This window comes from Chrysemys picta, chromosome 7 (assembly GCF_011386835.1).
Source record: "Chrysemys picta bellii isolate R12L10 chromosome 7, ASM1138683v2, whole genome shotgun sequence".
NCBI classification, from domain to species: Eukaryota; Metazoa; Chordata; order Testudines; family Emydidae; genus Chrysemys; species Chrysemys picta.
In genome coordinates, this window is record NC_088797.1 from 65717262 (window position 1) to 65745231 (window position 27970).

The 27970-nt window shown below is 43.0% G+C and overlaps 2 protein-coding genes across 5 annotated transcripts in view; one reads left to right on the top strand and one right to left on the bottom strand.

The window, feature by feature from the left end:
• LRMDA (leucine rich melanocyte differentiation associated) overlaps positions 1-27970 on the top strand; it is a 936738-nt gene that overhangs the window by 56929 nt on the left and 851839 nt on the right. The window lies entirely within an intron of this gene.
• On the bottom strand, positions 14414-17064 carry LOC135972711 (uncharacterized). The gene is made up of 2 exons (XM_065551695.1): positions 16093-17064; positions 14414-15098 (listed from the first exon to the last, which is right to left on the bottom strand). Exons 1-2 carry the CDS (start codon positions 16667-16669, stop codon positions 14623-14625), a joined length of 1053 nt encoding a protein of 350 aa, XP_065407767.1. The 5' UTR covers positions 16670-17064; the 3' UTR covers positions 14414-14622.

The window sequence follows — 27970 nt, forward strand, 5'->3', positions numbered from 1 at the left end:
ATTCTGCATTTTAACTTTATACAGAAACCCATAAGCACAGCTGAGTTTCTCCTCAACCTGGTGTTGGGTCCCAGATGAAATTGGTGTGTGTACCGCAAGAGTGCTTTGCTGAAGATGATCAATTCCTCCATTAACTACCCTGAGATTTAAAGCAGCCAACAAATCTCTGCCAAGGATAGGAGTGCCTTTGTGGACAATGTAGAACTCTGCTGTTACACAGCAATCACCAAAAGTAACTATTGCTGGCAGGCAGCCATGTACTGGAATATGGTTTTTCAAATAACATATCAACTGAAGTTTGTTTTCAGTAAGAGGCACATCTTTAAAGTAATGCAAATAGATGGAATCAGGTAGTATTGATACTGCTGAACCAGTGTCCAACATTAGCTGAATAGAGTGTGATTTGCCTGAGGGTATGGTGGAAACGTTTACAGTGCACTTTATCTGTTCTGGAATATGTGCAGTAGTGATTTTGTCCACACTCAGCACAGTAACATCTGGTATTGTAACTGCATGCACCTGTTGATTGAACTGGCTACTGTGGGCATTTTGCTAAAGTATGTCGATCTTTTTGCAATGATTGCACTGAGCTACTTTTGCCTGGACATCCTGTGTAGCTTGCAAGATGATGTGGGGATCCACAGCGAAAGCATGCTTTTACTGTATTTTGAATTTGCTGATTCAGTGGCTTTTCATTAGTTTTCCTCTTGCCATTATTTGTCTGCAGCGATAGTGAACTGCTCTGCAAAGGTTTCAGAGTAGCAGCCGTGTTAGTCTGTATCCGCAAAAAGAAGAACAGGAGGACTTGTGGCACCTTAGAGACTAACAAATTTATTAGAGCATAAGCTTTCGTGGACTACAGCATCCGAAGAAGTGGGCTGTAGTCCACGAAAGCTTATGCGCTAATAAATTTGTTAGTCTCTAAGGTGCCACAAGTCCTCCTGTTCTTCTTTTTGCTCTGCAAAGGAGTCACAGCCTGGACTGTGTCTTCTGTATCTCTGCTCATTATTTTGGCTTCAGCTGTAGCTGATTCAATCTGAGTAGCAATGGCTATTGCTTTTTCTAGTGAGAGTTGTGGTTCTAGAAGTAAGCGTTCTCTTACACAAAGCATGGTTATTTTCTCAATTAGCTGGTCTCTAATAATCTCATCTACCATATTCCCAAAGTCACAAGTTACAATCAGACTCCTCAGGGAAGCAATATACTGCATTATGGTCTCCTCTGGTTTCTGCTCACGCTGGCGAAATCTGTAGCGATTAGCTACTACATTCACTTTTGGCACAAAAAAGTTCTTTAATGCAGTGAGTGCAGTCTCATATTTATCATCTGCAAGGGCAAAAGTGTAAAATATGTGCTGCCCTTTTGCTCCAAGGCAGTGGATTAGCAGAGCACGCTTTCTTATTTCAGAAATCTCTGTAGCAGTGATCGCAAGCAGATAAGTCTCCAACATATGGATCCAGACAGTAAACGCAATTGGAGGCTCACCTGGGCTTTGCAGAAAAGGTGCAGGTGGGTTCAGAGGCAGAAGATCCATCCTTGTCGCCAAAATGTTGTATCAACCAGGCAAGGTACTAACAAACTTGAACAGGACTTTATTTTTACAGTGGAAACCTCTTTACCAAGCTGCTGCTGCACCGTCTGTAACTCACCCAGCCTCCTCAACTCCTCCCCCGTCTTTCCTGTTTCCTGTCCTTTCAAGTATCAGAGGGGTAGCCGTGTTAGTCTGGATCTGTAAAAAGCAACAGAGTCCTGTGGCATCTTTAAGACTAACAGATTTATTGGAGCATAAGCTTTCGTGGGCGAATACCCACTTCATCAGACGCATGTAATGGAAATTTCCAGAGGCAGGTATAAATATGCAGGCAAGAATCAATCTGGAGATAACGAGGTTAGTTCAATCAGGGAGGGTGAGGTCCTCTGCTAGCAGTTGAGGTGTCCCCTGTCCTTTCAGGCTCCCAACAGCCAATGCTCCCAGTTCTAATAATCACAAGCAGCATCTAAACGCCACACATTAGGGGGAAAATTGATAATAAGAAAATAAGACTGTTTTGTATAGGTCAGAAACCAAAGAGAAAATGCAAAAACGTGTGTATACTTGCTACAGTTCTAAAATGATTTTATTTTGATCATGTCTGAGCAACTTTTCTGTTTTCTTTCTGTAAACAGTGTGAGCAATTTGAGTTTTACTGGTAAAACATTAGTGCAGTGATTCTCAAACTGGGATCCACAGGCCCTTCTGATCAACTTCTCCCCCTCCCTCCCAGCGCCTCCTGCATGCTGGGGAACAGCTATTCCATGATGTGCAGGAGGCGCTGGGAGGGAGGGGGGAGGAGGGAGGACAGGGGTGCTTGGGGGAGGGGGTGGGAAGAGGAGGAGCAGGGGTGGAGCGGGCGTGGGAAGAAGTGGGGTGGGGCCTGGGGCTGAGCAGGGGTTTTGGGGGTCTGCGATAAAATTTTAAATCAAAATGGGGGTTCTCTGGTTCCTAAAGTTTGAGAACCGCTGCATTAGTGGAAACTGAATTTTTAAATTTGAATGTGCAGGCATTCTTGTTGGAAGTGTTTGTGCGTGAGCATCCACGTAGAAAACGCGAAAGGATGGCCTTACCAACCAAAACTAAGCCAGCAACACATCTTGATTTCAGAATATTCATAATCAAACCATAGAGGAAGAAATTGAAAATTCAAAGTAACTCTCATAACTACTCAATTTTAAGGAAATGGTAATATGCTTGTGGATATTCTGAGAGCAGAACTCAGAGTTACTGAGTAAGTTGTTAATTCCAAACTACTTGCTCATTTTGGCCCCAAAACACTCTAACCTCTGTTCCAAAATACTTGTATGTTCTATTTTTTTAAAATATGCAATTTTTATTAATGATTGTTGGAAACAACCCATCACTTTTGAACTGGGACTAGTGTCGCTCCAATATCTCTGTAATTTATTTGGTTGCTCTTAAGCTCCTCTTTGAGTAAAATATCTGAGGTTACTTAGATTGACCCTCTGTCACAGACACAAGTTGGATGAGGTAATATATTTTATTGTACCAACTTCTGTTGGTGAGAGCGGTGAGCTTTTAAGCTTACACAGAGCTCTTCTTTAGGTCATAGAAACATATTCAGAGGGTCACCACTAAATACAAGGTGGAACAGTTTGTTTAGCATAAATGGTTAATGCATATTTCAAGGTGAAATGGCCCATTAATATCCCTGCAGTTATAGGGAGGAAAGAAAGGAGGAAGGGGGTGGGGGAGAGACAGTGTGGAAGGGTATTTGTGGGTTATAGATTGAATTAATGGTTTATTAGAATAGTGTCTCTATTCAGTCCATTATTTTTTAGTGTCTAGCAAAGTTATGAATTTAAGCTCCCAAACTTGGTCTTTTGAAAATGTTGTGCAGTTTCCTTTGAGGATGAGGACTGATAAGTCAGATATAAAGTGATGGCTTAGACAGGTGATAGGTATGTTTGTCTTTATCTTTTTCCTGTGTGAGTTCATTTGAGAGCATAGTGATTGTCTGTCTGGTTTCACCTGCCTAGTTGCTATTGGGGCATTTAGTGCACTGGATGAAGTACACCCCATGTTGTGATAGGCCCATGTAGGACTCATGGGTCCTCGGTCACAGATCAGTTATAGAATCAAAGTAAAATATTTTCTAGAGACCAAATTTTTTCCATATAACTTTGTCTTCATTTGCCTCATTGGTATGTTCATAGAACATGTTTTTGAGCTGTGATTTATTGCAAGATTTGTGTGGGGGATAGTGTACTAGTAGTGAAATTCTGGAAATGAAAGAACACCCTGTGTAAACCATATGTGCACGAGGCCGAGGAATGGAACTGCCAATTGCAACTTGAACTAACCAGAACTGCTCCACTGATCTGAGCAGCATAGAGCAATAAAGATAGGCCAGTAGCAAGTCAGCGATTATCCATGCTATCTTACCTTATCCCATGCTACCACAGAGCTATTGAGTCCAATTTCTTCATAACCTGCTGTGGAAACATGGCATTTTGGTCCTCCTATGGCTGTAGTGAGAAGAGATCAAAGGGATTGCACCTCTAAATTACCTTGCAGTTGTCCTTGGAAAAGTTGTTTGAGACAACTTTTCCAAATTAGTGTGAAGCTGGCAGACCAGGTGCTAGCTCATGCCCAGGCCTTACTGAACATTTACAAAGGAATAGCTAAAATCAGTCTTGCTTACCTTTGGGTTAGTATTATCAAAATAAATGTTATATGTTCAGTTGATAAGAATGTGTTTAGACTTTATAAAATGCTTGTTAGGACGCTGCATGTATTAATCTCACTTATCTCTGTTGCTTCTGGTATAAAGTTATATTGAGTGTTTGCATTGTAAACCTCTGTAATTGTGCAACTCACCACACAGGACAAGGAGCATTAATTAAGATAAAATGCTTGCCCTGCATATAAGAATGGCCCACTGAAGGCAAATGAGGTACTGTGTAGCATCAAAGGACAGAGGCACTGTTGACTGCATTCCTAAGGCCTGGTCTACACTGGGGGTGGGGCGTCAATCTAAGTTAAGCAACTTCAGCTACGTGAATAACGTAGCTGAAGTTGACCTACTTAGATCCACTCACCGTGGTGTCTTCACTGCAGTGAGTCAACTGCTGCCGCTCCCCCGTCGACTCCGCCTGCGCCTCTCGCGGCAGTGGAGTATAGGAGTCGACGGCAGAGTTCCCAGGGGACCATTTATCGTATCTAGACTAGAGGTGATAAATCGACCCCCACTAGATTGATCGCTGCCCGCCAATCCAGGGAGTAGTATAGACATACCCGATCTCTCTCCAGGAAGGAGAGACCTACCCATGAACTCATCCCATCTGTTTTTGACTTTGGAGTGGAGGGGATAAATATCCCTGACAAAGAGAAACCAAATCTCTTTTTTCTGCTGTCTGGATTCTGAGGGGCAAAGATTCCTGGACATAAGCACAGAGATCCCCATGCTGCTGGGCATGGATTAACCCTGAAAAAATATCCAGTGCTGACAGATTACTCCATCTGTCACCTTTTGAAATTATAGACTGAACTCACTTGTGTGTGTGTATATGTTGTCTACTTTAACTTTAACTTTTTCATTTCTTTTTCTAGTTAATAAACCTTTAGTAAGTTTATTACTAAATGGGTTACTAGCATTGTTTTTGGTTTGAGATCTATGGTACAAATTGGTCTGGATAAGTGACTGGTCTCTTGGGACTGGAAGCAACCTGATTTTTTTTTTGAGTAAGCAACCATTTATCACGTAATCCAGCTTGCTTGGGTGGCAAGATAGACTGGAGTGTCTATGGAGTCTGTCTGTGACTCCATGATGATACTATTGTAGTACTTTGGGAGTTCCAGTTTGTTACTGGGTTGGTGAAATCTAATTATAGAGTATACCACCGGTTCGGGGTGTCTGCCCTGCTTTTTGACAATCTGCCCTGGTTGGCACACAGTCGGGAACCACTCTGACACCGTGACAAATAGTTCAGGTTGTCAAAATTTATCACTTTGACTCTGAACGTTGTATTTCTCTGAATGCGCTATGATTTCTATGCCTTGGGCACGGTTGGAGAAAAATAATCCTTTCTGATGTCATATAGAAAATCCGTTCTGGCCCTAGGCATTGGCAAGCTCTTTGAGTGGGGATACTTCTCCAATATCTTCTGGTGGTTGTTATAATTCCATGAGTAGTGCACAGAAGCTAAGATAACAAAAGGAGGCTACTCAGAGTGATGGAAAAAAGTGTACTGTCAAGCAGTGAAAACTGCAGAAGTTCCAAGAAGAGTAATAAAAGACCTTGGCAGTGGGGTGTTCTGTAGCTAAGGTTCATCACAGGGTATGTTGTTTGGGGCACTGCTTTTGGTGAATACAATAAACCATGCTCCCTTTGTCTACAATGAAATTATACCTTGAACTATGCTGGATCATGTCTCGTTCTAGACTAGAGAGACTGGGATACATCTTTTTTTCTATTTTATTTTAAAGCTACAAAACAGTGATATGCCTGGCTAGAGCTAGCCACAGATGCTCTGCCAGCATGTGACTGCCGTGCCTGAGCTTTATCATTCCTGCTAACTGACCCTTTTACTAAAAGTTTAATAGGGGATAAATTCACATGTGAATTCATAATCCCCTCAGTTGTACCAGAAGGATTTCTTAACAAGCAAGCAACAAAGAAAATCTTATACAGCTAGACTTTTCTTTTTCTTCTCTCCCTTCCCTCCTCATTCTCTTTTTCCAAATTTATTAGGTAGACTACTTCAAGGATGGTGTCTTCAACTGTCATCACAATTTTATTTGTGCCTTACCTAAACGAACAAAGGCAATATATTCAATGGTTTATAACAATGTGGCTTTCAGGAGCAGCAGCATGCATGGAGCCGAATACATTCTGAGCTGTTAACTACAGTAGATGGCAACATTATTTCTTCCAAATATTTATTATTAGTCTCTATTCACTATAACTTAAAATTGTGCTTTCTTGGCATATTTCTCATAAAATTTAAACTAAATATTTATTACTTTTGCCTGCTTTGGTGGTGGTTTTTTTTTTTTTTTTTTTAAATGTTTTATAGGTTTTTGCTAGTTTTACTTGGAGGAGTTTATAAACCTAGATACTGCAAATATTTTAGATACAATGTGCATTTATTCAACTTTTTTGGTTACTGTTACTTGCAGTTAGCATGGAGGAAAATTGTTTCTCGATGTTCTATTGAAGTGTCTTAATGATATAATCACTGTAATACATTTAAAAGCTTCAAGGCTTGAGCATTTATTGAGCAATGCTCATTGAAAAAATATTATGGCTGTCAGGAGGCTTTCTGTTATAAAAAGGACAACGTTGGTGGCCTCTGTACAATTAAATTTAACTTATTTCATGCTGTATTGTAATTTATATTTCAAAAGCTTTGCTACTAACAGAGGTAGCTTTTATTAATTGCAGATATATATCTCAGTGCTTACCTAGGCAGCTTTACTATTAATGGACAGGTTAGCTCTGGGATGGTAAAACCATATAGACACAATTTTCCAATTCATCCAGGGGTGTCCTTAACCCCAGGCCCCAAAGTTACTAAAGGATAGTGAAGTTTTGGTAACAGTGAACTTTGTTCCTGATGCAGTGATCTTGCTGCTTCACTAAAGAAAAGTCTTATGTGAAACTTATTCTCTTAGGAGTTCATGAAATCAAGATGAGGGGCCCAGAATCAGGAAGTTGCCTGATGCTGCCCCCCTCCTTGTTCCAACATTTTAGCTAGAAGCAGAGCAGTTTATAGATGAAAGCTATAAGGCACCAGTGTGATAATTTAAGTCAAAGTAAAGAATTTTAAAGATGCCTCCGAGAATTATTTATCTTTTTAAATTACATGTGCACAGAGTTGTAGTCTTCTGAAAAGCTTGTTGCACTGAAAGGGAGAGAGAGAAGGTGGGTGAGGTAATACATTGGTGAAAGATGCGCTTTCGAGCTTCCTCAGGTCTGGGAATGGTACTCAGAATGTCACAGCTAAATGCAAGGTCGAACAGATAGTTTAGCATAACTAGTTAGCACATGTTGAGCTAGTTACTTACACAACAAGTCACTTTGAAATTTTCACATTGCATAGGACGGTCAATAGTGTAGAGACTCAGAAATGAGAAATTTTAGGTAACTATTTTACTGTTCTCCTTGTTCAGAATATACCCTAATTACTATGCCCATAATGCTACTGCAAGTAGCCTTTTAGCTGGAGTAGAATGCACCCATGTCATATATGTAATCAACAATACCAAATATCTGACAATTTTGCTTCATTTCATTAGCGGCTGATAAAACCATATTAGTTGCCACAACAACTCAATTTTATTAAAGGTAAATGTCGTATGCTTTAATTAATGTGGTAACTACTCAGATTTGCCTGTGGACCAAAACTTAGAATTAGTTTACCTACTTCATTGGTTTTCAAACTTTTTTTTTTTTTTTTTTTTTTGAGGACCACTTGAAAATTGCTGAGGGTCTCGGTGGACCACTTAATGATCTTTCCAAATGTTGTTTGTACTGTTAATTAACGTGTTTTTTGTTTTGTTTGTTCTACAAATAAAAGCACACAACTCATTTTAATAGCAGTACCTTTTTTAATGTGATGGATGTGCCCTCTCTCCCCCGCCATGGCAGCCACCGAGTTGGGGAAAGTCGCCTCTTTTTTTTTTTTTCAGGTCGCCACAGCCCTGCATGTCCCAAATTCTCCCCACCACCTCTTCTCACCCCACTGCCCCCTCCCACCTGTCCCCTCTTCCCCCCGAGGCCACCACCTCACCTTATATGTGCATCTTCTCCAGGGTTCAGGCACCTAATGAGTGGAGCCACGCCTGTCTCGTGTGTGGCCACCGAGCCGTGCACCTTACAGGGAACTATCTGTGGACCACCTGAATGGAGCCCCTCTGTGGACCACAGTTTGAGAACCTCTGACCTATTTGTGTTACCTTTATTTGACTCAAACTCATCTAAAATGTTTATTTTTGTTTAAAGTGCTTTTATTAGAGAGTGAATAGTTTAGGGTTCTGGTCAATTTCCCTCTAATTTTTGGCAGACCATGTATGCAAAAAATTTCTTCTGTGCAAATTTTTGAAGCAAAGTTCAAATTTGTGCACCATGAGGCAAATGCGCCCAAGCGAGTAAAATGCTTATACATTTAAAAAGTTTTAATTTACACCGTTATTTTATAAATGTCATTTTTAAATACTTAGAAAAAGGAAATTTAACCATTCTTCATGAAGCAGAAGTTAGTTTTAAGCATTATGCTTTATGATCTTTTTTTATAGACAATCACGAGCATATATCAAGCACATATTAATCATGATCATTATCAGTCCATTCTGCCCATTGGTGTCCACTTTCACCTTTCATTCTGTACACATGTCCAAAAAGATTTTGATAAACATATAATAAAGACAATTTAAGTATGCCATTATGTCAATTTATATGGGTTTTCAGATAGACATCATAAGTAATAAAAGAAAAACAAGAGTTTGTGTTTTAAATTTAAAATTTTCCTAAAAAAATCAATAAATGATTATCAGCCAAGAATAAGATATGTAATTACAAATGCATTTTAATTTCCTTATTGATAGAAATATCAGACTGCTAAACTAATCTTACTGTTTTTCCCTGCAATCTTTTTCATTTGCCCATTCAGTATAAACTCTGTCCAGATCTATCAGTCCTCCATCCAGCTGGTAACTCTTAATACACATCAGCATGTCCAAATAATCTACTTGTAAACAATTCTGTAGTGTGGTTTTTTTTTTTTTTTTTAGATTGTTCATTAAGCTAAAGCCACACTCACATTCTGCACTTACTGCTAGGAATGTTCCTCCAATATCCATCAACTTTGCAAGATCCTGAAACTGTTCGTTCTGGTGAGCAAATGTCATCATATCTGGGAAACTTAAAACCAATTGGCTTTTGATTCTTTCAGCTACTGCAAACTTGAAGTCATTGTACTGACTGACTATAACAATCTCTTCAGCAAAAAAGTCTTTGTATTTTGAACATAGGGATTTGACCTGATGACTTCAATTTTGGAATTCACACTTAACTACTGCTGCACAATCAAAAGCTGACCACTCCTGGACTTCATCCTCTGGAAACCTGTCTGCCAAATGTGCACACAAGATGTTTTATGAAAGTTATTTTGGAATTGGTATCAATTTCATTATTTTCTTGAGTGCTCATATCTAAGAGAGCCTTAACTTTGTCACTCCATAAAACTGAATCTCCAAGGTACTGTCTTCTGATCTTGTTCAGTTTACCTCGGGCAAGGTGAAATGCTTCAAGAGGTGTAAGGCCCTGTTTCTGGAGCAGCATGGATAGTGAAGCCAGCTCCGACAAAACATCATTCAAAACTTCTAATGTTATTCGGTATTCCATGGTATTCAGCTTTTCCGTGGCAGTATTTAGAAACTGGATCAGTATCTTTGTCTTGCTCAAAATATTCCAGAAGAGGATTATAGTTGCAAATAATTGCTCGAAGTGCAAAGTGCCTAGATAACCAGCGCACTTCATTGAGTGGCCCGAAGGCCTCTGACTCACATTCAGAAGCATCCACTATTTCCTGAAATTTGCATTTTCTCCTGGATGACCGACAGAACACGATGTAGACAGTTCTCATTAAGGTTTTGATGTCTCTTATCAGCTTGACCTCTTTCCATGCATCGGAAATCCCCAAGTCTTCCCAGTGTGCAACGCAATGTTGCTGGACTAAGTATGGAATATCACGTTTCAGCTGAGCCACCACGCCATTGAGTTTGCCCAACATCACGGAGGCACCATCAGATGTGAACATCACCATTTTCATTAAATCAGGTTGGTGTTTTTTATAAAACTCTTTGATTGCAGACACTATTGAAACAGCATCACATTCTTGCAATCATAATAGTCCACCAAATGAAGTTTTATAGTCTGCAGAATTTATGGATCTATATTTAAAGTAGAGTATCAAGTATCTGTTAATGGATATATCAGTGCTTTCATCAACAGCTAGAGTATGAAACATTGCCGATGCTATTTCATGCATGAGGTCATTTTGGACAATGCAGTTGATAATTTCAAGAAATTCGAAAGCATAATTTTTACTTCTCCAGCTCACTGGTATGCGCAAATACTTTTCCATATGGTCATTAATATCCTGAACAGAAAGCATCGAGCTGTTCATTTTAATAGCCAACAACACACTGTCAATAAGTACCTTGATTTCTTCTGGGTTTGAGCACTTGCATTCAAGATTAATTTGCCTCCTCTGCTTTTCAGCTGGACTTTCAAAAATCATGCTAAGCAATCCACTCCGTAAGGAAGGGTTTTTGTTTCTAAGTCTTATTACACCATCTATATGAGACTTACTTGACAGATGACGCTTTAAGAAATCCAATTTCCATTAATCGTTCCATATTCTTCCTGTTGAAAATTCTCCCGAAGCTCTGGCATCTCGACAATATACACAAACCACTCCGTTGTCCTCATATGTGAATATTTCACGAAGTTTAACAAGCATTACACTGTGACTTCGGTGTAACCATCTCTATAGTCTCATCCAGTCATCCAGATTTAAATGAAGTCGCTGTTCTTTTACGCTTTAGACCTCTAGACAGTGACATTTTTGGGATTGATTTTTTTTTTTACCAGTTTGGTTTATTTAAAATTAATACTTTTATTATATGGCTACTATTTCAATGCGCTTAACAGCGTGACTCGACAAAAGGGCAAACGAGAGATCGTTCAGATCAGGATATCGGAAGTTTGTGCATAGCAAAAAAATGCAGGAAAATGGTAAAACATCACGAGTAAATGTATGAAGTCCAATGCCTTTGAAAGATTTCAACCCCAAAAACAACACTTACCTTTATTCATTTCTGGGAAATCTTTGCAGTTCCTTAGCAACTTCGGCCAGGCATTTTGACTTATTCGCACATACTTCAGTTTGTACACAGCCAAATGAACAGACTACAAGGAGATGCGTGTGTCCTGACCATCAGCATTTCGAACGTGGCACTTTGATCACGTTGGGATGTTTGGGACCCATGCATCTCCTCATAGTCTGTTCATTTGGCTGTATACAAACTCAAGTATGTGCGATAAGTCAAAATGCCTGGCCGTAGTTGCGAACAATGTCAAAAGTCACCCGTAAATGATATTTCGGCCTGGCTCCGATATAGTATTTCATTTTTCGTGCACGTGGTGTTTCGCCGTGTGTGTGTGCGGGGCTTAGGATCTGCGTGTATGCGCGCGCACACACACACACATGCGCATAGCTTAGAGGGAACAGTGGTTCTGGTACAGGGTACATTTACCACATGCACTACCCCGTTCAGATCTGGTCAGTATCAGCTAAAAGCCGTTGCTATCTGATGTCTGTTAGGTGAATTGTCTGAAATGATCTGATAGTCTCAGCAGAGAAGTCAAGGTCAGAATTAGTGGTTCCTCCAGGTCAAGGCACATAGGTTGGATAGCACTTTTCATGCTGTACTTTTTTTGTTGATAAAAATACTTGTTTCCAGCGTAGTGAATCTGCATCTCTCTGCACTAACTTCATCCCCTCTACCTTTCAGAGCAACAGCTGCTGGTGTTAAGAGATAGCCAGAATGGTTTTAATGTTACTGGAAGCATCCATGCTCGTTTAACTTCACAGTGTATGTAACCATTATTGCAAAGACACACAGATCTTCTCTTCAGGTCTTGCTTCTCTTAGGCCTTGTCTACACTACGAGAGTAGTTCGATTTTACTTGCATCGAATTTTTGTAATCGATATTGCAAAGTCGAACGTGTGTGTCCACACTAAGGACAGTAATTCGACTTTGTGCGTCCACACTAACGGTGATAGCGTCGACATTCGAAGCGGTGCACTGTGGTCAGCTATCCCACAGTTCCCGCAGTCCCCTCTGCCCATTGGAATTCTGGGTGTAGCCGGCAATGCCTTCTGGGTAACAAAATGAGTCAAGGGTGCTTTTGGGAAACTGTCGTCATCCGTCCATCACTCCCGCCCTCCCTCCCTGAAAGCGCCGGCGGGAAAACAGTTCGCGCGCTTTTCCAGTCATTGACAGCGCGGACGCCACTGTACTCCGAGCATGGAGCCCGCTGCGACCATCGCTGCAGTTGTGGCCGCTCTCAACGTCTCGCAGCTTATCATAAAGGTTTCCCTGAGGCAGATGCAGAAAAGTCAGGCGAGGAGGCTACGGCACCGCGGTGATGTCCTGAAGTCTGAGAGTAGCACAGACCTGTCAGAAAGCAGGCGACCCAGCGCCGAGGACATCACAGTGGCAATGGGTCATGTTGATGCCGTGGAACGGCGATTCTGGGCACGGGAAACAAGCACTGAGTGGTGGGACCGCATAGTGCTGCAGGTCTGGGATGAATCCCAGTGGCTGCGAAACTTTCGCATGCGGAAGGGAACTTTCCTGGAACTTTGTGAGTTGCTGTCCCCTGCCCTGAAGCGCAGTGACACCCGGTTGCGAGCTGCACTGAGTGTACAGAAGCGAGTGGCCATAGCCCTCTGGAAGCTTGCAACGCCAGACAGCTACCGGTCAGTCGCGAACCAGTTTGGGGTGGGCAAATCTACTGTGGGGGTTGTTGTGATGCAAGTAGCGAAGGCAATCGTTGATGTACTGCTGCCAAAGGTAGTGACCCTGGGAAACGTGGAGGCGATCATAGATGGCTTCGCAGCGATGGGATTCCCAAACTGCGGTGGGGCCATAGATGGAACTCACATCCCTATCCTGGCACCGGACCACCAGGCCACCCAGTACATTAACCGAAAGGGATACTTTTCCATGGTGCTGCAGGCACTGGTGGACCACAGGGGACGTTTTACCAACATCTACGTGGGATGGCCGGGCAAGGTTCATGACGCTCGTGTTTTCAGGAACTCTGGTCTGTTTAGACGGCTGCAACAAGGTATTTACTTCCCGGACCACAAAATAACTGTTGGGGATGTGGAGATGCCTATAGTCATCCTCGGGGACCCAGCCTACCCGCTAATGCCCTGGCTCATGAAGCCCTATACTGGCGCCCTGGACACTGAAAAAGAACTCTTCAACTACCGGCTGAGCAAGTGCAGAATGGTGGTGGAGTGTGCTTTTGGCCGTCTCAAGGGGAGATGGAGAAGCTTACTGACTCGCTGTGATCTCAGCGAAACCAATATCCCCATTGTTATAGCAGCTTGCTGTGTGCTCCACAATCTCTGTGAGAGCAAGGGGGAGACCTTTATGGCGGGGTGGGAGGTTGAGGAAAATAGCCTGGCTGGTGATTACTCACAGCCAGACAGCCGGGCGATTAGAAGAGACCAGCGGGAAGCGCTGTGCATCCGGGAGGCTTTGAAAGCAAAGTTCCTGAGTGAGCAGGGTAACCTGTGACTTTATAGTTTGTGTACTGAGAAGCTAAACCTGCCCCCGTTTCTTTACCCAGGTAATGTTGACTATCCTATCCAGTTACATACCCCCTTCACCCCCCCTCCAACACACGTGTCGAAATAAAAATAGTTCTACTTTGTTAAAGCACACCGTTTTCTTTAATACTGTTTTCGCGGGAATTTTTTAAAACTGGGACGCAGACTGTGGTGCGGGGCGGGTGTAGTGTTGTGATGCGAATGCAGCTTCTAAACTCAAGGATTGACAGGCTCCGCTGCGGTGGGATGCTTGTTTCAACGGAGCCTGTCAACCCTCCTGATCGGGACTGTGTGTATGGGGGGTCTATTTGACTTTGTGGCAGGGGGAGGACGGTTACAGATCCCATGCTGTGTGGCTCTGTGATCCTGCCTAAGGACTGGCGCTTAAGATCTGTAACTGCCCTCCCCCGCCACAAAGTCACAGAGCAACCCACCCCAACATTACATCAAAACAACCTCCCAGACTAACCGGGGCAACTAGTCACTGCATCACTGCACTGTGTATGTGCCCTGCTGCTGTGCCTGCCCCCGACTATGTACCCTGCCAAAGGAGACTGTCCTGTCCAATTACCAACCCCCTTTCCCCTCCTCCTCCAAAAGAACATGATTGAAACAGTAGTTAACAGAAACGAATTTTTTATTATCAACTACACATGGCATTGGGAGGTGAAACTTGGACGGGGGCTTGTGTCAGGCGGGAAGGAAAGAACTTTTCAAATTTTGGGAAATGAGAGCCTTCTGCTACTAGAGCTCTCTGCAGGGGTGGAGTGAGACTTAGCAGGGACTCTGCCGCCTCTCCTTCTTTGCACTTTGGGTGAGGTGGGTATGGGACTTGGTGGCGGGGGAGGGCGGTTAGAGATGGACTGCAGCGGGGCTCTGTCCTCCTGCCTCCGTTCCTGCAGAACATCCACAAGGCGCCGGAGCGTGTCAGTTTGCTCCCTCAGTAGTCCAAGCAGCGTTAGAGTCGCCTGCTGGTCTTCCTGCCGCCACCTCTCCTCCCGATCCATGTTGGCTTGGTGCATTCGGGTCAAGTTCTCCCGCCACTGGGTCTGCTGTGCTGCCTGGGCTTGGGAAGAGGCCATAAGCTCAGAGAACATGTCCTCCCGTGTCCTCTTCTTCCTACGCCTAATCCGCGCTAGCCTCTGGGAGTGTGATTCCAGGCTAGGTTGTGAGACAGTCGCAGACGGGGCTGTGGAAATGGGAAAAAGGGAGTGAATTCCTCAGAAAGATAAATGTAGTTGTGAACAAAGAACATAGTCTTTCTCTGTGAACAAGACCATGCACAGCACCTTTCACATGCGCACTCAGCACAAGGTCGAATTCTCGGCCTTCGCATTCAGTGCCTGGGGTCTTGAACAGCACATTTGAGAAGCGAGGCAGCACAACGGAATTTCTGTTGCAGGCAGACATGGTAAGCCGTACACTTGTGGCAGTTTAAAACTTTTATATTACCACTGGCCTCATTTCACATTTAAATCAATGTCAGTCCCTGCTGCCAGCAATCCGGCAAGCGGGAACTCTGCCCCTGTCCCACCCCCTCGCGGCTGTCCCCGGGAACGATCCCTTTTGGCTGCCCCTCTCCCGCCTCCACCGCGTGGCTGCAAACCAGCGGTTACAGTTCTGTAAAGGAACGGGAAAGCAGTCCCAACACTAACATTCCCCTACCTAATTAAAAGCAGGTCACCATGGCCGACATCACCCTGATGAGGATCTCCGAGAGCGACAAAGAGAGAATGCTCCGGGAAAGCCTCCAAAGACCAGGGCCATATGCCACCCTGCTGTGCAGAGCAATGATCCCCGAGTACTTGATAATCTCGTGGCGCGGCAACGTGTCGTACTTCGGAGGACCCAATAAGGCCGCTCTCCCCAAGAACCTCATGCAACGGCTTTCAAGTTACCTCCAGGAGAGCTTCATCGAGATGTCCCAGGAGGATTACTGCTCTATCCCCGGACACATAGACCGCATTTTACTGTAGCTGCAGTAGCAGGGAATAAACAGTAGAGCGGCTTGTGCAGGACAATCACTGAAAACCGGACATTGCTAGATTTCTTTTCAAAACTTGCACTGCCCCTTACTAAACCGTTAAGCGCCTAGGGCACACTAATCATGAACAACTCATTCTTTTAATTGTTAATATTCCTGTTTTGTTAAAAATAAATGTTTAGATGTTTACAACACTTACTGGCTGATCCTTCACCAGATTCTGTGTCCGGGGTAACGGCTGGGGACGCTTCGTAGGGGATCTCTGTAAGGGTGATGAAGAGATCCTGGCTGTCGGGGAAATCAGCGTTGTGAGAGCTGCCGACTGCCTCGCCCTCCTCATCTCCTTCCTCATCTTCCCCGTCCCCTAACATGTCCGAGGAACCGGCCGTGGACAGTATCCCATCCTCAGAGTCCACGGTCACTGGTGGGATAGTGGTGGCGGCAGCACCGAGGATGGAATGCAGTGCCTCGTAGAAACGGGATGTCTGGGGATGGGATCCGGAGCGTCCGTTTGCCTCTTTGGTCTTCTGGTAGCCTTGTCTCAGCTCCTTGATTTTCACGCGGCACTGCGTTGCATCCCGGCTGTATCCTCTCTCTGCCATGTCTTTTGAGATCTTCTCGTAGATCTTTGCATTCCTTCTTTTGGATCGCAGCTCGGAAAGCACGGACTCATCGCCCCACACAGCGATGAGATCCAAGACTTCACGATCAGTCCATGCTGGGGCTCTCTTTCTATTCCCAGACTGCACGGCCATCACTGCTGGAGAGCTCTGCATCGTTGCCAGTGCTGCTGTGCTCGCTACGATGTCCAGACAGGAAATGAGATTCAAACTGGCCAGACAGGAAAAGGAATTCAAATTCAAATTTTCCCGGGGCTTTTCCTGTGTGGCTGGTCAGAGCATCCGAGCTCGCACTGCTGTCCAGAGCGTCAACAGAGTGGTGCACTGTGGGATAGCTCCCGGAGCTATTAGCGTCGATTTCCATCCACACCTAGCCTAATTCGACATGGCCATGTCGAATTTAGCGCTACTCCCCTCGTCGGGGAGGAGTACAGAAGTCGAATTAAAGAGACCTCTATGTCGAACTAAATAGCATCGCAGTGTGGACGGGTGCAGGGTTAATTCGATTTAACGGCGCTAACTTCGACATAAACGCCTAGTGTAGACCAGGCCTTATCAATTTGCAACTGCTTTGGAGAGTAACTTCTTTGTCAAACATGTCAACAAACAAAATTCTACTGTTAACTATGGACCCTATCATAGTCCTAGTGAAATCAATGGAAATTTTGCCATTTACTTTAATGGAAGCAGGATAAAGTTCTTTAAACAGGATTTCTGGCTCCCCTCAGCTATCTTTGAAGGAAAGAAACCAAGGTTGATTTTGTTTGAGTGTGGAAAAATTCCAGGTTTGTTAGTTTTTAATATATTCAATTAATATCGGCTAGATGGAATAGCAGATCAGGAGTGTTGACCCTAACTATGCTAATTATAGGTGGAGCAGATAGTGGCACATAATTAAGGTTGCCCAACACTTTGCATTATTAACCTCTGTTTCCAGTTGCTTGTAACTTTGCCATTTGCACATGCTCAGTAGAACTTTTTAGAGGTAGCTGCTGCTAAAAACTCTGAATGTTCTATATTTGGAGAGCATGATCTTCATCTGCACTGAAGATCTCTGGCCCCACATTATATAGCTTGAGCTCCAGACAGGACACAGCAGCAGCTAACTGCCACTTGAGTATAGGGGAAGGAATACTGGATTGAAAACCATGAGGAGACCAGGCATTCTAGTCTTCAGTCATCTGCTGACTGGTGTTGATAACTTAGTGCACTTCGCTGAGCAAGGCCTACTAATTTAGGATGCAGATATAATTGCCCTTAATTTACAGATGTGGTGACCTGAGAGATTTCACCAGGTCACTTCTTACAGAGCTGGGAATAGAAAGTAGATTCTGTGGTGGATGTCTCGGAAAGAACACAGAACAGAAGGTGTAACCTGGGGTGAGTGGGGCACGAAAGATGGCTTTAAACTGTTTTGGGAGTCCCAGAATCAGGAGCTGTTGATTCCCAAGCAAAAGTTAAAGAAGCCCAGGAGGATGGCTTCTCCGCAACCATGAATTAGGGGAGCACAGAGCATAGCCCCTCTGCGTTGGGCAATTATTCAAAATATACATAGTCATTAAAAAACACTGAAGAATGAAAGCACAGCTTACATTCTGACTTTTTTTCATTTTGATCTCTTTATTTTCTAGGTTGATATCCCAAAGTACTTTACTAACAATATGCTAGATAAGTAGGTGTCTTAAGCCTGGTCTACACTAACCCCCGAATTCGAACTAACGTACGCAACTTCAGCTACGTGAATAACGTAGCTGAAGTCGACGTACCTTAGTTTCAACTTACGGCGGTCCAGATGCAGCAGGCAGGCTCCCCCGTCAACTCCGCGTACTCCTCGCGCCGAGCAGGATTACCGGAGTTGACAGGGAGCACTTCTGGGTTCGATTTATCGCGTCCAGACAAGACACAATAAATCGAACCCAGAAGTTCGATTGCCTGCTGCCGAACCAGCGCGTAAGTATAGACAAGCCCTCAGTATTGTTGTTTGGATGTATCTGCCACTAGATTCTCTGCTGAAAGTAGAATGCCCAATAAAATGCTTCAAGTTTGGACTGTAACTTAGTTTCCCAATAAAATGTTAGTTATAAGAGTGAAAAAGTTACACAAAGATCCTGTGTGTGTGTGTGTGTGTGTGTGTGAATATAATTAGTTTATAATAGCTTGCTTGGATCGCTTTAAAACTACGACCTTCTGTTCCCTTGGATTATAAGAATTTGATGTAAATTGTGGTGTACCATTGTATTTTTCTTCCGTACTTGACCAGTTTTTCACCCTGAAATTGACATCACCTTCTCTCATCTAGCACCTTAAAAGTTGTTTAAAGTAATTTTCATTGATTGTACAAAAATTATCTGTACCCTGAATATCCTGCATACAATTATTAACTTACACCATGAATCAGAGATGAATATTTTCCAGGAATGTGGGTTGCCTGATGATGATATTATCTGTCCTTAGAAGTGTTTCTGACGTATCACAGTCCTTCGCATCCTGTGAGGTAGGGTACAATGGATGATTTGATAGTCCCAGAAAGTGTGTCTCAGGGCTTTTTCCTCATCCTGCAAAGTGGAATGGGCCCAGACTGTAGAAATACAGTTCACAGAATAACAATTGTTGGGATGAGGTTAAACAATGGGATACTGTGCTAATAGCTCGGACCAGACAGTGTGAATGACTCTTGTTTAGGTTGGTGGTGTAGCCATGTTATGAAACTTGAAGCACAGTATCTTCAGGACGGATACCCTTATGATAATGTAGCATGCTTCCTTTTCCACATCTGCCCAGCTTTGCTGGCTGGTGTGGAAGGGGACTTGGGCCATGACTCTGTTTTGTCTTCTCTTTCCTCCCGTAATTTTCACCCTAGCAAAACTAGGAGGAAGCAGTCCCTTTGCTGAGCATGTGGTGGGCGGTGATTTGATTGGCCTGGTGAATAGGGTAGGTGTGTCTGGGATAGGTGCTGGAGTGGGAGTGGTAGGCTGTCTAGGAGTCTGGAAGCTGGGGTCTGGCTGGGTTTCTGGTAGATGCTGGGGCTAGTATTGAGCCCCTCACTGTTCCTGCCAGCTGGCTCCCCACATCTCACTGGAGTTGTAGCTGCTGCTGCTCCTTCCCCTCTCAGATCTAACAAGGTAGCCATGCGTCCTGGTTGCCCGAAGCCGGCTTTACAGCAGTAGCTAGTGTCCAGCAGGGTGAACTGCAACTCCTAATATATCTGGCTGACCAGTGCACAGATTCTGCTGGTCAGTGAGACCTATGTCTACATTTTCTGCAGAATTCTGTGGTCACTCAAAAAGCTCTAGCTCCTGTGGCTGTAACCCTCAAAAGTCAGGACAGTTTTATACTATTCTTATTGCTTTAGAAAGATCTGAACTGCAGCAGAAACAGGTACTGGAGCTATTCATGCAGAAAGAGGACCTGCCCAAAAATCAGAGATTTGGGGAGGATTAGAGCAGTAGACTTCTCCCTTCCCCCTCCCCCCCCCATAGACTATTGCTGCCAGGAAATCCTGGGGAAAGGGTAGAATAGTGAAGAAACAATGTGTCTCTGCCACCACCATCACTGGGTAGGAGGCTGTGAAGAAGAAACAAGAAATGCTTTCTTCCTTTCAGCCGCTTGGGGGTAATGGAGGTGGGCCTGTGGCTGGTATGGAAAATATGGAGCAACCAAGCAGAGTCCAGGGACAGTACCATAGTAGGAATCCTGGGAACTGGGGATGGCAGCAGAGGCTCATATTCTCACAAGGTTGGTGTTTCTGAATCTCCTTGATGGGGACTTGCACTCCCCTTTGATAGTAATAGAGGAAGAAAAGACCATGCCTTTAACAAGCTAGCCTTATGCTCCCTTGTTATTTGTAGGGCCCTGAAGTGGGTCAAAGCTTCCCTGTTTCCCTCCCTCACCCCCACTGTTACCAGACTGGGATAATCTTGGTTTCATGAGGAGTAAAAAACTGGTTACAAGTAGTAGTTTCTCACCCTAAATGTTGTTTTAGGCAGATTGCATAGGTTCTTGCAGGCAAGCTGCTCTTGCTTGTAGCTTAAAACTCCAGGTATTTCTTTCGCAGGCCAGACACCTTCCCAGCCTGGGCTCAGTCCCCCCCACCCATTTGTGTCTGAGGCCCTATATAATGCAGGCTCATCCACCTCTCAATCAGTGGCTAGAAGAATAGCACCATAAGGCCAGAAGGGACAACTGTGATCTGGTCCTAGTTCTTCCCCCAAATTAATTCCTGTTTGTGAACTATAGCATACTTTTTAGAAAAACATCCAATCTTGATTTTACAAATTCAGTGATAGAGAATCCCCTACAAACCTTGACAAGCTGTATGAATGGTGAGTTACCCTCACTGAAAAATGTGTGCCTTATTTCTAGTCTGAATTTGTCTAGCTTCAACTTCCAGCTATTGGAACTTGTCATACTTTTACATCCTTGATGGAAGAACCCTTTATTATCAAATATTCCCCATGTAGGTGCTTATAGATTGATCAAGTCCCCTCTGAACCTTCTCCTTCATAAGCTTCTACAGATTGAACTTCTTGAGTCTTACACCCCTCATGGTCCTATCACACATCCCGCCTCAGGAAAGATCAGTAAAGGTGGGCCCTCCAGGCTGTATAGAGAGGCTTCAGGGAGCAGCCAATCAGAGCCTAGCAAGCTCATATAAAAGGAGCTGCTGGACAGAGCAGATCAATTGCTGGCTGGAGCCAGAGGAGCAAAGAAGGTGCTGCTGGCTGATGAGTGGGACTCAAGCAAGACTTCCATCCTGAGGTAAGGATGAAGTTGAAAGTGCTGAGGCTAAGAAGGGAAGTGGCTCAGAGAAACACAGCAGCAAGTAGTTAAAGGGAAGTAGCCAGGGGCTACCATTTATAGAGTCCCTTCCTCCCCCCACAGGCCACAAGTGGAGTGGCCTAAGCCTGGAGAAGGGAGCAGAAGACCCTGAAGATGGTCAGTATTGAATTGAACTGTTAACCCCACTAGGTTAATTGAACTAGTGATTCAGCTGGAAAGCTGGGGTCAGGAAGGCTCACTACAGAGCGAAGAGTCACCAGGGAAGGGCCCTGGGGCACTGCTCCATTACAGAGCAGGTACCATTGAAAGCTAGCCCAGGAGGGGCTGAGGCTAATCAGGATACTGTAATAGGCCCTGTTAGACTGACTTAGAACAGAGCTTGGAGACAGGACTACGAACTGAGATGTTACAGCGGGCACTGAGAGGCCCTGTTGGACTTGTACCCTGGAAGACATCTGTTTTGTTTGCACATCTACAGACTGTGTGACTCAGCCGGAGAGCAGAGTCACTGAAAACCTGCTTGAGAAGTTTAACAGGGGTCACTGCTAGCAGAGCAAAGTTGAGAGAGTGCAGGTGCAGATGTACCCAGCTGACAGGAGGCGCTTATGTGAGATGAGGGGCCCCGTCACAGGCACGTTTTCCAATCCTTAAATCATTCTTGTGGTCCTTCTCTGAATCATCTCCAATTTATCATCATTCTTTAATTGTGGATGCTAGAACTGGACATAGCTCTCCAGTACTGATCATATCAGTTATAACTACACAAGTAATATAACTTCCCTGCTCCTACTCAGTGCTCCTGTTTTTACATCCAAGGATTGCATTAGCTCTTTTGGCCATAACATTGCACTGGGAACTCATGTTCAGTTGATTATCTACCACAACCTACAAACTTTGTTTTCAGAATCTTTGCTTCCCAGGATTTTCATCCTGTAAGTATGGCCTGCATTCTTTTTTCCTAGATGCATGACTTCACATTTGACCACATTAAAAGATATTGTTGCTTGGTCCCATTTTATCAAGCTATCCAGATTGATCTATTCTGGTGACCTGTTCTCTTCATTATTTACCGCTCCCACAATGTTTGTGTCATCTGCAAACTTTATCAGTAATGTGTGGTTTTTTCTTTTTTTCTTTCAGGTTAGTGATAAAAAGGGTAGGACCAAGAACCGATCCCTATGGGAACCGTCTAGAAACATACCCGTTTGATTATTCCCCATTTATAATTCCATTTTGAGACCTGTTAGTTAACCATTTTTATCCATTTAATGTGTGCCACGTTAACTTTGTATCATTCAGCTTTTTTAATCAAAATGTCATGCAATACCAAGGCAAATCCCTTTCAGAAGTCTAAGAATATACATCAATGCTATTACCTTTTATCAATCAAACTTGTAATCTCACTTAAAAAAAGATTTAATTAATTTGACAGGATCTGTTTTCCATAAACCATGTTGATTGGCATTAATTATATTACCCTCTTTTTATTCTTTATTAATTGGATCCTATATGAACTGTTCCATTATTTTGCTTGGCATCGTTGTCAGGCTGACAGACCTATAATTGCCTAGTTCATCACATTTACACCTTTTTAAATATTTTGATACAACATTAGCTTGCATCCAGTCTTCCGGAACTTCCCTAGTGTTTCAAGACATTTTGAAAATCAACACTGATAGTCCAGAAAGCTCTTATCCCAGCTCTTTTAAGCTCTCCCGTGCAAGTTAATTGGACCCAGTGATTTTAAAAATGTATAACTTTAGTACCTGCTTTTAACATCCTGCTGGGATACGGTTGGAACGGAGAGCTTCCATTTGGTAGACCAATACCATTGTTAGGATTCTTTTTGTTCCTAAAATACTTAAAACAAACAAAACCCCGTCTGTATTGTCTTTAACTCTTCTGGCTATAGATTTTTTGTTGTTGTTTCCCTCTGGAATCCCGGTTTCTGAATTGTATCTATTACTGCTTCCTTCCATTTATGTTTTAAAAAAAAAAAATTTTTTTTTTATAGCTGCTTTTGCTTCCCCTCCAAGTCAGGCTGGTTTTTTAACGTGTGTCCAGGGAAGGAATTGCTTTTCACAGAATCCTGGAGGACATGATTTGGTTGGAGATGTACAGGTAGGAACAGAAGGGATCTTCTGCTTGGAAAAGGCCTATTGACTGCATGTTGGAAAAAACTGTAAGGATAAAGATGGCTAATTGCTTCAGGGAACTGGACTACATGTAAATTGTTTTTGGTCCGATAACCACCATGGCATTTAGAAATAGCCTTATCTTCCTCCTTATCCCATCATTTCTGTAGTGGGAAGGGCAACCTGACTCTACTGAAGCAAGTAATGTAGGTGTGGAACCTTTGGTTACTAGGCTAACTCTTCTGGTTTTTAGGTGCCTACTAAACTTCACATGATGTGGCAAAGTTGAGTTACAGCTTATAGTTTTCTCTACCAGCATTGGTTAAGAAGGGGACAGAAGGTGAGTGTATTGTCTTGTAGTTGGGATATGGAACTTGAACTCGGGTGATGAAAATTCTGTTCCTGCCTCTGCATAGTTTTCATATATGACCCTGGGAAAGTCACTTTAATCTGTCTCCTCAATTCCATATCTGTAAAATGAGGGGCTTGTTATGATGATTGTACGTGGGATGCTTAGTGCTACAGCACTATTGAAAAAGCATCTAAATAAATAATGGGTAGGAACAATTAATGATGTAGTGAAGGAGAGAGAACCTACCTCCAACTGTCGACTTCTGAGTTACATGGGCAGAGTTGGACAATGTGCTGTTTTTTTGTTTTTTGTTTTGTTTTTTTGCAAGAAAAGTAACCCCTTAATATTGTAAATAGAGTATGATTAATGTTAGTAGTGCCTTTCATCCCAAAGGATCTCAAAATGCTTTTATAACCAGCGGTGGTTCCACCCATCTTTGAAAAGTAGCCAGCCTATTCAAAATTCCAAATACTAAAACTATAAAGGAAGCCAAATGATCTTGGTTTTATCTTTTCAGAGAGGAGTAAAATGGGCCCGCAGATCGCTTTTCCAAAATATGACTTGGTGTTGCATGCAGTAAGTGTCATGCTTACACTTTAGAGCTATGCCAGGAACTGTGTTCTGTATCATATTGCATGCACTATGCTCCCCCTAATATTCTCTAGCCATAGGCACACTTATCCATGCATACTGGTGATGTGTAATAGTTTTGATAAATAAGGACTGAGATGATCCAGCTATTTATGGAACAAACTCTCAGTTGATCCAGCGGACGGTGGTCTTTCAGTACCACCTTACTTACTGAAGATAAGTATGCTTCAGGTAATACTATTCATTATCTCATTGTCTTCCTGTGTACTTTGAAGTAAGAAAATCAACGGGGGATCAGCCATTAGGCTTCTTTTCTTTTCTGATGTAACTTTAATTTTGTCGTATGTTGGATGTTCCACAAATGTATGTTTGTATTCTGCTGATGTATTTTATGATTTCAATGTACAAATGTCTATATTTTTAATAAAATGTGTGTTTTTGTTAGAGAAATCCCCCAATATAAGGAGCTTACACTCTAAGATGGTAACTCAGTGTACTTTTGCAGGATGTAGTGCAAGGCCTTTATCTTTTTCACAGTGCTTTCCTACTGTAGCCAAATTAGCCAGGGACAGAGGGAGAGGAGGAGAACCCTACCCCATATGCGTATATCCCAAGCAGAGTTACTTTCTGCTGGGGAAAGGAGAAGAGTAGGAGATTCATGAAGTCCTCTAGGTATCTTGTCTTGTCTTGTAGACCTAATTGACCTGTGTAGTTCTTGGATGTTATGGTGATTGGGTCCTATAGAAAACCTTAAGATAAATAGCCTTCCCATTTTTGATACCTCCCTCCTTTTCACTGCTCCCCACCACACACCGATTGATTGAGATCTTCTTGTATTACTCCAGTCATTTTAGAGAGACAAGGCACATGAGGTAATATATTTTACTGGACCAACTTCTGTGGGTGAGAGAGCCAATCTTTTAAGCTTACAAAGAGCTCTTCTTTAGAGCTTCTCTCCCTCACCAATAGAAGTTGGTCCAATAAAATATATTACCTCATCCACCTTGTCTTCAGTGTCCTGGGACCAATATGGCTATGATGACACTTTAGTTATTTTGTCATTCTCCAGACTAATTTGTCATGGTAGAGCTCTATCTTCTTAGTGTATGCTCAATGTGCCTCAGGTGGCGTGTGAGCAGGATTCATCACCGAATTTGGTCCACTGGTTGGATCACTAACTTTCCTGGTTCTTGCTGGGTACAGATGGGGAACGCGATGTAAGCATTGATCCATGCCCTCCATAGAGCTCTGATTTGCGTTATCCAACATTCATAGATCTCCATATGTAAGAGATCTTTTGTTACAGGTTACACGAGATCATAGCAATTCACTTTAATAAAAAGGTCTAAATATATTGGTTTTAGCCAGCGATTGAGATTGAACTCCTGTATTTTCAGAAGGACAAACCAAATCCCCACAGACATTGGTAGAAATTGTACTGCCAACATTTTTCATTTTGACTAGATTTCTTCCCTCTGGTCTGTTGTTATTACGCTCTATAGGTGATTAGTTCAGAATAGCTAACCAATATAGTACAAATACAATCCAACCTCCAAATCCTGATCCACTGACAATAGCATTGAGGATACAAATTCCCTGTATTCAGACACAGGGCTTTCTAATGAACTCCATTTCATATCACTAATACGAAGTTAAATGGTGTATGGTTTAATTTTGTGTTTTTTCTCTTTTCTATTCACTTGTTTTTACAATTGCTATATGATGTTCCAGGTGGCCTAATATTTAAGAGATTGTTGCACTTTCTTGTTTGCTGGGTCCTCAGACCTGAGCTTCGCAGCATTGCCCAAAGTATGCAATAATTGCTCAGAGTTGTGCTGTTTGTTGTCTTGATAGTTAATTTTGAGGCCCTTTAGTTCCAGCTGTGTAAATGGATCTGAAGGGGGATCGGAATATGTGAACAATAAAGTGTCGGTGGTATCATGTTATACCATGCAAAGAGTGTTTATGGTCCATCTTTAGTGCAAACCCAGGGAAAATAGGTTAATGGAAAATAGGTTATTTGAAGCTAGTTAACAGGCTTTTGTTTTTTGTTTTTCCTGTCGCAACTACCACTAATGTTCTAGTCTTCAGGAAAAAAAGTAAGCAAATGGGAGCTAGGAGGCTAGTTTTACTGGCTCAGCTGTGTAGTAATAGCACAACAGAGCCTTTGTTACCACTCTTAGCAGTGCTACTTGTTCATTATGACCTGTTAGTAATACTAGTGGCTCTTAACTAGACATTTTTTGTGGCTCCATTGAAACTATATTCAGTGTGCGGCTAGGCCATTTCTGTCAATGCCATATAGTTCTTTAACAACTTTTTAAAATCTGTTGTGATCTGTAATGGTATGGATTATTTCTGGATTATTTCTAAGGAAAGGGTACTGTTACAAACCATGACTATTGATTTATTGTAGCTGTAATCCTTTGACTCTGTTACCTTAGTTTAGGATCAGTTTGTTAGAGCATTTGCCACCTGCTGGTTTGCATCAAGGCGGTTTATCTAATGGGCCATTGTGGGGGGGTGATTACTCACCGGTGCGGTGCCTCCTGCTGGTTATCCTGGGAATTAGCTCGTCACCTGCCCTCTGCAGGCCAGTGGCTCACCTGTTGCTGGCCCCCGTGTCCTTCCTGGACCCTGGTGTCCCTTCCCAACCCTCTATCTCCACCTTGCCTCAGTGGCTACTGCCAGTCATCATCTAGCCCCGCTCCCTGGGCCGACTGCAGTCTGTAAACCACTCATCATCAGCAAGGGGGGTTAGGACCTGCTGCTTTGGCCTATCTATGGGCTTCCCCTTTGCAACCTCAGTACTCTTTTAAGGCCTTTGACAAGGCCTGCAGCCTGGGGTTTTACTAGGCTGGAGCTCCCCAGCTCCCTCTGCCCTTCCCCAGCACTGCTCCACCTCAGGTACCCTTCTCAGCTCCCAGGCAGCCAGGTTCTTCACTCTCCTAGCTGTGGCTACTTCCCCCAATCAGCCTAGCTTTCCCCTCTCCACAGCCCTCTCCCAGGTCTGTTTTAAGTCCTTCAGGGCAGGAGCAGGGTGACTACCCCGCTATAGTCATTAACTACTGGTGATGCCTGGGACTTCTGCTAAAAACAATGCTGTGGTATTAGAAATTCAGCACATAGAGCAAATAGTTAAAATATAGTGGATTTAAAGTAAATAAAGTAAAATTACTTTAGCACAAAAGATAATGTTAAAATATAGTGGATGCTATCATGGTGAAAAGAAAAAAGAAATACTTTTGTGATTTTAATGTCTTAGTTTATCTAAAACATTCCATTGATACAATTGCATTGCGTGATTTTTAGATACCAGATGAGTGAAAAATGTTAATTAAGTAGACACTACTAAAGCAGTTGTGGCTGGCTATTCATTCTCTACTTAGCATCTTAATGGTGAGTTTATTTTTTGTTAATCTCTTCCAGAACAGATGCATCATCAATGTATTACTCCCATCCTGATGACCAGTTCAGACTCAAGGGACAACTTAGCAGGGGACACTATTAAACTCCAGGGTGTAAATTTTTCAAATGGGCATGGGATTGAGCAGTATGCGGAACAGGTCATGAGAGTTCCATGGAAGTGTTTGCAAATCA

Coding starts and splice junctions, on each gene's coding strand:
- LOC135972711 (XM_065551695.1), bottom strand. CDS start 16,669: ATGCAGAGCTCTCCAGCAGTGATGGCCGTGCAGTCTGGGAATAGAAAG. Junction 15,099..16,092: donor ATCTGGTGAAGGATCAGCCA/GTAAGTGTTGTA, acceptor CCATTTCCACAG/CCCCGTCTGCGACTGTCTCA.